The sequence below is a fragment of the Mytilus trossulus genome, chromosome 7, assembly GCF_036588685.1.
Source record: "Mytilus trossulus isolate FHL-02 chromosome 7, PNRI_Mtr1.1.1.hap1, whole genome shotgun sequence".
In the NCBI taxonomy this organism is placed as follows: Eukaryota; Metazoa; Mollusca; class Bivalvia; order Mytilida; family Mytilidae; genus Mytilus; species Mytilus trossulus.
Window position 1 is genome coordinate 33,330,004 of NC_086379.1, and position 13,022 is coordinate 33,343,025.

General features: G+C 31.3%; 1 protein-coding gene across 7 annotated transcripts in view; it reads left to right on the forward strand.

Annotated features, from left to right (window-relative positions):
• The window catches only part of LOC134724973 (protein Daple-like), a 44,838-nt gene that overhangs the window by 15,450 nt on the left and 16,366 nt on the right, over nt 1-13,022 (forward strand). For 6 of the 7 annotated variants that reach the window (XM_063588402.1, XM_063588405.1, XM_063588407.1 and 3 more), the window contains 2 exons: nt 1,624-1,728; nt 3,392-3,568. In XM_063588402.1, the coding sequence (XP_063444472.1) occupies nt 1,624-1,728; nt 3,392-3,568 (282 nt within the window). The remainder of the gene's footprint in view (nt 1-1,623; nt 1,729-3,391; nt 3,569-13,022) is intronic. The other variant, XM_063588403.1, reaches the window with a different exon arrangement.

Here is a 13,022-nt window from a genome sequence, read left to right on the forward strand (position 1 = left end):
TTTTCACAATTTGTTCATCATGTTGAATTACTTTTAAAAATCTTCTCCTTTGAAACTGCTGTATCAATTTCAGCCAAACTTAGGCTAAATGAGTTTCAGAGTATCTAGTATACATTTTATATTTTATTTCCTTGTTGTATGTCAAGAACCATAGCTCCTATGGCCAAAATAGAACATAGGAGAAAATGATGTTTTTTTTTGGCTTTTGAAGAAAATAGGACGATTCAAAGAACATTTAAATAAATTGAAAAGCCAAATTAATCATTGATGAGAGATTTAACCAAAAAAATTAAGGTGAGCGATTCAGGCTCTTGAGAGCCTCTTGATTTCTGTTGAACTAATAAGAGAAAAAAAATAACCTAATCACAGAAATCGCTAAAATAATACAATTATTTAGTTTAAGTAAAGCTTTTTTGAAAACAATGATAAAAAATGTAGGTCACCGATGAATTGAAGAAGATATTTCAATTTGAATGCCAATAAATTGCATTTTTGCACCTAAGGGAGATAATATGGAGCTTTTTCAATGATGAAAACATTTTAAAAGTCATCTGGGGCTAAACCGAATCGATTTTTTGTTGTTGATTTTTGTACTATATCATAAAGTAATAACTAATAGTGTAATGAAAAAAACAAATGTTTAATTTTTTGCCGGAATTTTTGTACCCGCAAGCCTCCTTAAATGACAACAGATATCTCAAATCTGTTAAGAAAGATAAATGAACTGCAGTGAAAGGACAACATTGTAAAAAAATTGGGACACTTCCAAGGTACATCAAGGTCACAATGAATAATCAAATATAAGATGCAATATCAAACTTGAGAACCAGAAGTCGTAGAGACATGGGATTACCACCATTCAACTCAGGACCACTTGACCTTTCACATGTCAAAAGGTCAAGCTCATAGTACCCTTTGAAGGTCCTGGTAAATTTCATTATGTGTTTGACATTGACCTCAAATTAAAGGTAATAAAATACTGATTAATTATTGCAATTTATAGTAGGTTGATATCTGTTACCTTTTTGAAGAAAAACTTAAAAACTATACTTTTTGAAGAATTATCTGGTAGCTTTTGAATGGATGGTCGGCCAGTTTTCGGTTTACCATATAAAATGTAGAGCTCCTTCAGCGGAACATTTTATACACTGTATGTATGCAGGCAGGATTCCTTATCATTTTCATAATATGCAAGCTTCTAATTCCAGCCTACATTTTTTTGACCTTGGGGGCAAATTGAAGGTGTCATGAACTTAAGAATATTTATGTAGGGCTGTAGACCCCCAGTCTCTACGACTTCTGGTTCTCAAATTACAATTTTTCAAAAATTGTTTATATTTTCTCAAGGGAAATTACTTCTTATATTGGTTAATTACAAAATAATTGTATATGTTTATTAACATTAGCATCTGTTCCTGTACCTGTTGCAGTTTTTTAATCGTTTCTGTTTTGAATAGTTTTAAAGAAATTGCTTTAAGGTAACATTACTCTCAAAAGGGATGATGCAATCCTTCGCAGTCCATATTTGATCTTGATAATTTTAACAAAAACAGGGATGGGCATGCCAAAAAATCGTTGGACGAAAAAAAATGACCATATATTGAAATCACATTTCTTTTGTAGGATAAAGCAACAGATATTCAGAAACAAAGTGAAGAAGTCAATGACATGAGAATAGAAAATTGTCAACTTAAAAATCAGCTCATGACATTAGAGGAAGAGAAAAATGTAAAACTTGCAAGCTTTTATACCTTAGCTCATCTGACAAGGCAATTATAGGCTTAAAAGCTTTTGCTATCACTTTGCACTGAAAAATGAAATATGGGGAGCAAACATGTTCAGAATGACATGATCTATATACCTAATATTTCCACCAAAATAATCAAACTTTATTATAGTATTTTTCAAGTGTTTAAGTGTCTGTAAATTTAAAAATTAAAAAGATTTAAATTGTAAACAGCCAAAATTATTAGCAATACAAGAGCTACAAAAGTACCAAAACATTGAAAAGGCAATTGTCTTTTTATAGCAGAAATTGCCCTTAAACTATATTTTGTTTATAATATAAGTATTTTTCCTATTATTTTCATTATAAAAGTAACGTTGGAGTACCCATGGCCATATTGCACCTATTTTGAGTTTTTTCACCTATGTTTTTTTATGATCCAGACAAAAGTTTCCATTCTATTTTTATTCACTAAATTTAATTTTGAATCTATACTGAATCATATAAGAAATGCATTTGAACAGACCTCCAAATGATCCATGATTCTGTTATGAGGAGTACCCAAATTGCGTTCATGCTAAAATTCACATTCTTAAAACTGAATTATGGATGATTTTGTTTTATTTCTTTAAATATTTAGAAAAATTTGACATTTATCTATGCTTACTATTCATTTCTAGAGAAATGAAGTCTTTTAACATTTTATTTGCTTATTTTTTAATGATGACCTTTTAATTTTGTGGACATTGCATGGCCACGTTTTCGTACACTTTGCCTTTTTCCACTAAAATTGTTGTATATACCGTGAATATTTTGTGCATATTAAAATATATTTACTTCAAGTTATGTTGAAAGATGTGCATAATGTCAAATAATAAAAAATACAAATTGTTTAGTCTCACATGCAAGATTTCCATTGCTACTTTTGACATATAGGTGCAATTAAGGTACTCTGTGCAATTTGGGTACCGTGACGTTAGACAGTAGCTGTTTTCATATTTGTTACTTGTTGGAATGAAAGTTGAGATACATTTTGTACATTTGAAGAAGAGGATTGAGAGGATAAAAATGATGAAATAGTTTATTCTTTCAACATTATATTATGAAAGAGTTCAATTTAATGCACTTAAATTTGATTTTGAGATGTTAAAATGGTCCATGATTTGATATATTCTGCCGAGTGTTATAATACCCCCAGTTTAAAATAGTAGGGGTATACTGTTTTACCTCTCTCTGTCCATCCTTCCCTCAGTCAGTCATTCGGTCTGTCCCTCCATGAATAAATTGGTCTCATTTTTCCCAAGAACTACAATACAAAGATTTCTGAAATTTGGTTTCAGGCTTTATATAAGTCAGCTATACTGTGTGTTGTAATACCAGATTCATCAATGAACGACTTCCTGTTTACCAAAATATTTCGGTGTGGGTTTCATTAGTGAGCAGTAGCTCACAGTTTCACTTGTTTTTCATAAAAAAAATCTTATGCATGCACATATTTCATGTATTTATAATTTGTTCAAATGTTGAACATAAATCTTTGGATATAACATTGTACTGTTACAATTTAACCTGATTAGTTATTCAGAATTTTGTAAATCATTTTATGTTTTTAACTTAAAAAACTGATTGATTGTAAACATTCAAAACTAATTACAATCTTTGTAGATGATATTAGATAACTATGCCAAATGTATACAAACAATCACAGAACTAGAGCATCATCTAAATGAAGATCAGTTAAAGAAACAGAATGAACATCTGGCAAAGGAGGCAGAAAAACTGCAGAGGGAGATAAAAAATCTTCAGAATGACAATGGGAAACTAGTATCATCTGTAAGTCATGTAAGAAGCTATTTTTTTATACCTAGTATATGCAAATAATAATTTTCTATTAATTCTTCTTAAATTTTCTTGGCTCAGACAAAAATCCAAGAATCTTAGACATAGGGTTGCTTATCAGCTTTTAAGGACAATTAACTATCTGTATAAAGCTTTACATTGTTATACGTCCGCAAAAATTGAACATTTTTTTGTCGTATTTTGGTATCATGTTGGCGTCGCGTCGTCGTCCAAGACTTTTGGTTTTCGCACTATAACTTTAGTATAAGTCAATAGAAATCTATGAAATTTTAAAAGGTTTATGACCACAAAAGGAAGGTTAGGATTGATTTTGGAAGTTTTGGTTCCAACAGTCATGACAGTTTAGGAATTAGGGGCCAAAATTAAACTTTGTTTGATTTCATAAAAAATTGAACTATTGGGGTTCTCTGATATACCTAATCTAACTGTGTATTTAGATTCTTGATTTTTTGTCCCATTTTCAAATTGGTCTACATTAAGGTCCAAAGGGTCCAAAATTAAACTTAGTTTGATTTTAACAAATGAATTCTTGGGGTTCTTTGATATGCTGAACCTGTGAAACCAGTTGTTGGCATGACACGGGTTATGTTCTTCTCATATATGTTATGGTGGTATGATACTAAACCCCAAACAGGAAGGATTGTGTCTGATATTCATAAGATGAAATCATAATCTTCCAATCAGTTTAATTGAAGTCTGGAGCTGGCATGTCAGTTAACTGCTAGTAATTCTGTTGTTATTTATGTATTATTGTCATTTTGTTTATTTTCTTTGGCCATAAACATGTTTAACCCCGCCGTATTTTTGTGCCTGTCCCAAGTCAGGAGCCTCTGGCCTTTGTTAGTCTTGTATTATTTTAATTTTAGTTTCTTGTGTACAATTTGAAAATTAGTATGGCGTTCATTATCACTGAACTAGTATATATTTGTTTAGGGGCCAGCTGAAGGACGCCTCCGGTTGCGGGAATTTCTCGCTACATTGAAGACCTGTTGGTGACCTTCTGCTGTTGTTTTTTCTGTGATCGGGTAGTTGTGACACATTCCTCATTTCCATTTTCAATTTTACTTTTTTTTTTTATTATGGGCCCAGTTTTCATGTTGGTCCACATCGGGGTCCAAAATTAAACTTTGTTTGATTTCAACAAAAATTCAATATATGGGGTTCTTCAATATGCTGAATCTAACCATGTATTTAGATTTTTAATATTTAGGACCAGTTATCAAATTGGTCATTGAGGTCTAAAGGGTCCAAAATTGAACATCATATGATTTCATCAAAAATTGAATTCTTGGGGTTCTTTGGTATGATGAATCTAACCATGTATTTAGATTTTTGGATATTGGAATACCACAAAGGGATGGTAAGAATTGTCTTTGTGAGTTATTGCTCAAACCGTTAAGGAATAAGGTGCAAAAAAGGGGGGAAAAGGGTTTCCAGGTAAATGGACAATTACTGAAGTACAAAACATAATTTAAAAGCAGTGTAAGGTTGGTAATTGAAACTCATTTTAATATCTCACATAAACTGCTCTTAAGGTAGCACTACAGTCAGAATTTTCTGACTCCAATCAACAGTCTTTAATGATCAATTTCTCTAAAACTGCTGAATGGATTTTTTAAATCTTTAACTCATTTTAAAGCTGAAATATAACTCTTTCTAAATCTATGTATAAATTTATTTTTGGTTTGATTAATCTAAAAAAATAGCTCATTAATTGCCAAAAAAATGGTCTTCCAACTTGGATGAAAATGGCACATTCATGTCAAATGGTAGTAAAAATTTGATTTCATCCCTTTAATCAACCATATACAATCTCCAAAACCGTGTCTTAGATTTTTGATATATGCCTTCAGTAAGAAGATATATTGATTTAACTGCTGGATGCCAAACCTCATTTCACCTTTCATCTTTGGAGACCTATAAATTTATTTAGAAACAAATTATCCAAAAACTGGGACACTGTATTGTAGAAAATACACCCTTTAATCATAGTTATCAAGGTCAAGCCAAATGGGGTACCCATAAAGTTTCTTTTACATTTTTTCCTTACTATTCTCATGAAAAATTGTTCTGAGAAATGACCTAAAAACTGAATTTCCCACTTATAACCCCTATAAAGTGGATATAAATACAAGCATTCCACTGGGAACACCCCAGGAGTGTTATGATACCATTACTTTATCAATAGAAGCACACACTTTGTGCCTTTGATGCTCTAATGCTGGAAGTTTTGCATTATATGTGAACTGTCCAACACTAACTTGGCATTTGGCGGGAGTTTGACATCACAGATTTGACCAACATCTGTGATGTAGTAATAAAATAAACAAAGCTCCGCCTCTTTCCAGACAGTCTTAGATAAGAGAATAACTTAATTGGCCAGCTGCATTTAATCAATGTTTAACATCATTATTCTCTATATATAAAGAATAAGTTTCATTTGAATTTTAAAAAAGAAATAAAGTGTGTCTGAAATTAGCTAAAAAATTAACAGTGCATCAAAAACATGTTCATAAAAAGATTAAGGCCATCCTTTTCTTGAAAAAATACTTTCTCACATGATGTTTTTTATTTAATGGAACTGAAAAATTAAACATAAACTGAAAACTAGTTAAAATGCATAAAACTGTATTTAAATGAAGAACACCAAAGAGAAGAAATTTATACAGGCAGTCAGAGGCTTTCAAAAATACTTTCTCACTCTTTTCCATATTATTTTTTTCTTCATTTTTGTTAGTTTTTTTCCCTTTAGTTTTTTTCCTGTTCTATGTTCACTTCCATGTTAAATAAATAATTTTTGTTGCAAAACAACGAAATAGGACTACAATATTTATCTTGTGGTCAGGGATTAACAGCTGGACACTGGTATTAACAGATGATTGACATATCAGCCCCTCCCAAATGCCTATATATTTAGATTAATTACCATGTGCTTTTATTTACATACGTTACTCCCTGTTGTGATATGAAGACTTTGGAAATTTTACAAACTGTGCAGAATAATACTTACTTCAAAATTATATGACAAAAAAAAAATCTTCAAAAAATCATTGTTAGACTGTAGTTCTACCTTAAATTATGTATATTGGAATTTGCCAAAAACTTTATTATTAATAAATTCCATTGAAAATTTGCCAAAAACTTTAGTTTAATGAACTTCATTGGAAATCTGCCAATATAAAATGTTGCATTGGGGTTATCTTTCTTTGTGCAGAATAGTAGTTAAATCAACTTAAATCATGACTGTATGACATTTTATATTTTATGATGTATTTAGATGAGTAGTAATTGTTGAAAACTCCATAAGAAATTTGAATTGAAATCATTTTTGGAATAAGAGAAAGGGGTGAAATCATTTTTTTCTTATTTCAGATTTCAGAAATGAAAAAGAAAATTTCTTCAAATATCAAAGGATTAATATTCAACAGCATACTGAATTGCTCAAAAGCAAATAAAAACATTTTAAGTTCATTAGACCACATTCATTCTGTGTCAACTATTTAATCACAATCCAAATTCAGAGCTGTGTCCAGTTTGAATGTTGTGTCCATACTAGCCCCAACCGTTCAGGGTTCGACCTCTGCGGTCTTATAAAGCTGCGCCCTGCAGAGCATCTAGTTTAATGTAATAAAAACATTAGAAGTGACTTTTCTTTTAAAAACTGATAGAAAGAAGTGATTAGACCTAAAAGAGTTTTGCTAGTTCGCTCACATCACCACAATGTTTGGTTTTTGTCAAGTCTGCAACTTTTGTTGCAGAAAGCTCGACACAGGGTCTGGTGGCGGCAGCTACGGCGGCTACGGTGGCAGCATTAGCTAACTTCTTAAAAGCTTTATATTTTAGAAAGTAGAAGACCTGGATGATTCATACTTAATATATAGATGTCTCATGCTATGAACTTTCCATCAGTTACATGTCCAATGTCCTTGACCTCATTTTCATGGTTCAGTGACTACTTGAAAAAAAGGTTAATATTTTTTGTAATGTTAAATTCTCTCTTATTATAAGTTATAGGATACCTATATTTGGTATGTACGTACCTTGCAAGGTCCTTATGCCAGTCAGACAGTTTTAACTTGACCTCGACCTCATTTCATGGATTAGTGAACAAGGTTAAGTTTTGGTGGTCAAGTCCATATCTCAGATACTATAAACAATAGATCTAGTATATTTGGTGTACGGAAGCACTGTAAGGTGTACATGTCCAACTGGTAGGTGTCATCTGACCTTGACCTCATTTTCATTGTTCAGTGATCATAGTTAAGTTTTTGTGTTTTGATCTGTTTTTCTTATACTATATGCAATAGGTCTACTATGATTGGTGTATGGAAATATTTTATGATCTGTATGTCAATCACACAGGTTTTATTTGACCTTGACCTCATTTTCATGGTTCATTGCTAAGTTTCAAGTTTTAGTGTTTTGGTCTGTTTTTCTTAATTGATAAGCAATAGGTCAACTACATTTGTTTTATGGAAGAATTGTTAGCTGTATATGTCTGCCTGGCATGGCTCATTTGACCTTGACCTCATTTTCATGGTTCATTGATAAATGTTCAGTTTTCTTGGTTAATGTTGAGTTTATGTGACAGTTGTATTAGAGCTTTATATTTAGGACTGTCAACATAATATCAATGATTAATAAAGAAGGCGAGACATTTCAGCGTGTGCACTCATGTTACATTAATATAAAGGTCCATATGTTTCGTATCTATTTAATTATTTTAATGCCCTGCTGTAGCGGAGGGGGCATTAAGTTTTACCCTTTTCCGTCTGTAAGTACATACATATATCCCAAAGTTGGTTTCCATTCTCTAACTTTAGTTTGTCTCAACCAACCATATGTTATGAAACTGATACACAATGCTTCTTACCACTAAATACAGATCAAATTTGAATTTTGGTGGTGTCACTTTAACCATTCTAGAGTTATTCTGTTTCCATTCTCCAACTTAAGTTTGCCTCAACCATATGTCATGATATTTATACACAATGCTTATACCACAATTTACAGATCAAGTTTAAACTTTAGTGCTATCACTTTTACTGTTTTAGAGTTATGCTCTTTACAAATGGAAAAATTGCAAAAATTTTCATTTTTTTTTCTCAAAATATCAAGTAATTTTTGAAAATTTGAGTAATCTTCCTTTGTCCATGATTATAGTGAAATCAAATACAATCAATGCTTTATACAATGCAATGTTTAACTTTACCTTACACTGATAAATCAAAGCAATTTTTACCCTCCATTTCTAAAAATATTTTAAAGTCTTCTTTGCAAATTGAGTTATCTTTCTTTGTCCATAATTTAGCAATGCTTTATTCAATGCAGTATCCAATTTTACTCCCTAATTTATTGCTTTATTCAATGCAGTATCCAATTTTACTCCCTATTGATAAATTAAAGCAATCTTTACCATTACAAGCACTTAGATTACTATTCTAGGGTTATGAACAAATTGCTGATTTCCTAACTTGAGGTTGTCTCAACAAAAGGAAGGAAAAGAATGATTTTGGGGGTTATGGTCCCAACAGTTTAGGAATTAGGGGGCCAAAAAAGGGCCCAAATAAGCATTTTTGTACTATCCAAAACCTTGTTCTCTGAAATTATATTACAAGTTTTCATACCACAAAGGGATGGTTAGGATTAGTTTTGGGAGGTGGTGGATTGACTGAAACTGTTAAGAATAAGGGTAAAAAAGGTGCTTAAAAAGCAGTGTAAGAGAGGTAATCAAAACTCAACATTGACATATAATTGTTTTGAATTACCTCCCTTACACTGCTTTTCAATTATGGCTACAGAAATGTATTGTCTTGAGGTGAAAAGCTGTAAATTTATTTTTAGAAGTTAATATTAAACTGTTAAAGTAAATGTGTTAACATGGTTAAAGTCCAAGAATATTACAAAATTCTTGGAAAGTTTGCATCTAATACCAAATGTTATATTTCTTTGGGAAAATATAAGCCCTTTTGTACATAAAGTGTTTTTACAAAAAAAATATATTATAACTTTAATATTTTGACCCCTCATAAAAGGTATATTCATAACATTAAGGGGTTGTTCTGAACCTGATTATGACTTGGATGGAGAATTGTCTCATTGTCAGTCACACATACATAGACCAGATTTAATTATTCAATTATTTCTTGTTGAACAGGGAAAAAATACTTCATAAATTAAAGAAATGTCAAGGTACAAGTGATAAATCAAGTTTTAATATAGTCAAAAGCTACTATTTTATGTTTACAAAAAAAATTATAATCGCTCGCCTTTACTTTTTAAGCTTCGCCTCAAAAATTTGCAAATTAAATATTTTTTTATTAAAATTTTCAAATCGCTCGCTCGCCCCAATGGTTGAGAAGGAGATTTTTACACAAGAAAAACAGTGTTTGGGGAGATAACTCTTAAAATAAAAAGTGTTCGGCTTAACAGGGTGAGTTTCAGAAAAAATGGTGGAAGAATAAAAAAATAATAATTAAAACCAATTGTTCAGAGAAAAATTGAAGGTCTTTCCATCAGTAAGGATCTATTTTGATACGAAAATATTAAAATTTAGTTTTAAATATCAATCCCAGCATCAAATGACAATATATTGTACGCTGATTCCAAAAATATATGGTTTGTATACAAAGAAATATAAATAAGGGTAGATAATTTTTTACTTCTGGTTTGAAAAATGTCAATTCGGTATTGTTTGATAGTTTACGTGATACTGAATCCAAAAATATATGGTTCTATATACTTTAACATTAATTTATTACAAAAAATAGCTACATCCGGTTTACCCAAGGTCACTTTCGGTTGTTTTTTTCAAGGTTAAATGGTTTGAAACCTATTACAAAAACTCTCATGGCTTTATCATGTATATATATGAGATAAAAGCTTGGTCAAAATCCTGAATGTCCAATCAATTTTTGACCTTGAGATCAATTTTATGGTTATAAACCAAGGAATTCAAATCAAAAGACCCTAGGTCTTAATTTTATTTGGTTAATGAGTTATATCACCATACACGTATTTCTAAATACAAGAGGGGAGAAAACTCCCTTTTACTTTCAACTTACCCTTGCAATCAAAATGTTACATCATGTCGCAACTAACAATTAAGTAAAAATGATTTGTTGATATCTTATACAGTTTTTGGATATAAGTGAAAATAAGCCAAAATTTCGATTATGACCTTGACCTTTGAACTTGACCTAATTTTCATTCTTTTGAGCCAAGGACTTAAAATTAAAAGATCCTAGGTCTCTTTCACTTGTGGTTCACAAGATAGAAATTCATATCACTTATATCAAATGCATAATCATATCGCTTTGGTCAAAATAGGACAAATCATGCAAAGGATATAACGAGTAATTTTATAAAAAAAAATTGTCGCTTTCTTTTACGGTTACAGAGGAGATGTGGGCACAAGGAAAACAGTGTTCGGGAGATAACTCCTACAAAGAAAATTATTTGGTTACGCAGGGTAAATTTCAAAGGAGCATAAACTGTTCGATATCATATACCAAATATCTAAGCGATTTATTGCGAAACAAACATTTATCGCAAGAACAATATTAGGTAGAAAAAGAAAGTTAAAAACAAATTGTTCAGAGAACAATTGAAAGTCTTTCCACATCAAAGAAATTTTGAAAAGAAACTTTACATTATACTGATGCGATACATGAGTGGTTTAGATATACTTTTGTTTCTAGACTTTTCAAAATCATTTGATACTTGATATTTTAAAATGGACCTTTATGTACCAAGCTCTTGAACATTTCGGCTTTAATAGTTCATTTGTTAACTGGATCAAGACGTTATATTCTGATATAAATAGCTCAGTGTTCAATAATGGATGGATTTCTGAACCAATTAGTCTAAACAGGGGGTGCGTCAAGGATGCCCCTAATCTTCCATGATCTTTGTGATCGCAGTTGAAATCATGGCATGTAAATTAAGGAATGATTATAACATTAAAGGTTTTGAAATCAAACTTGATTATTCAAAACATAATTTGAAAATTTCCCAGTCAGCTGTTTCTTAAATCAAAAAATGAAATTATAGCAGCATTAAACGTTATTGAAATATTTGACACATTTTCTAGTCTTAAAGGAGTAGGTCCGGTAAGAGCCCTTTTTGGCCCCAAAATATGGCAGTTTTACAAAATTGTTAAAATGTAGACTTTAATATATTTATTGGACAGTTGAATGCTTCTGCTACATAAATATGGGCTGTTTTTGACAATACAATGCACATATATCGGGTTGTAGCACCATTAAGTCATGCTAAATTACTGAAATCTTCAAAATTCTATCATTTTAGTTAAATTTTAGGCGGTTTCCGTGTAAAACGAAAGTGGCCGCATTCGTGTTCATCCATAATATTGAAATGTAAGTTGTATTTTATAATAATACATAACATATATAAAGATTGTGGATGAACACGGATGCGGCCACTTTCATTTTTGACAAAAACCATCTGAAAAGTGACGTTTTTTGGCATATTTTAGAGATTTTTCATATTTGAGCTTGAATCGGATCGTTTTTAATGACAAAATTAGTTAAAATCTTTCACAAAAACTAATTGAATCAAGTGAAATAGACACTTAAGTGTTTAAAAAGTGGTCAAAATCTTTCGTCAGATGAAACTGAAATTTGAGGCCAAAATGAGTCCTTACCGGACCTACTCCTTTAATAAAAACAAAACGGAGGGTATTTGGATAGGAAAACTACAAAATTGTAAAGATAAGGTATGTAATATAAAATTAACAGATAATAAAATTGAGAATGGAAATGGGGAATGTGTCAAAGAGACAACAACCCGACCAATTAAAACAACAACAACAGAAGGTCACCAACAGGTCTTCAATGTAGCGAGAAATTCCCGCACCCGGAGGCGTCCTTCAGCTGGCCCCTACACAAATATATACTAGTTCAGTGATAATGAACGCCATACTAATTTCCAAATTGTACACAAGAAACTAAAATTAAAATAATACAAGACTAACAAAGGCCAGAGGCTCCTGACTTGGGACAGGCGCAAATATGCGGCGGGGTTAAACATGTTTGTGAAATCTCAACCCTCCCCTATACTTCTAACCAATGTAGAAAAGTAAAAGCATAACAATACGCACATTAGAATTCAGTTCAAGAGAAGTCCGAGTCTGATGTCAGAAGATGTAACCAAAGAAAATAAACAAAATGACAATAATACATAAATAACAACAGACTACTAGCAGTCAACTGACATGCCAGCTCCAGACTTCAATTAAACTGACTGAAAGATTATGATTTCATCATATGAACATCAGGCACAATCCTTCCCGTTAAATAAATAGAAGTTATGAAACTTACAAAGTCAATGCAAAACATGAAAATTTCAAAATGATTTTTTGGTGTTTTTTTCCATGGAATGGTCAAACATATAACTATGTTAACCTGTTCAATTT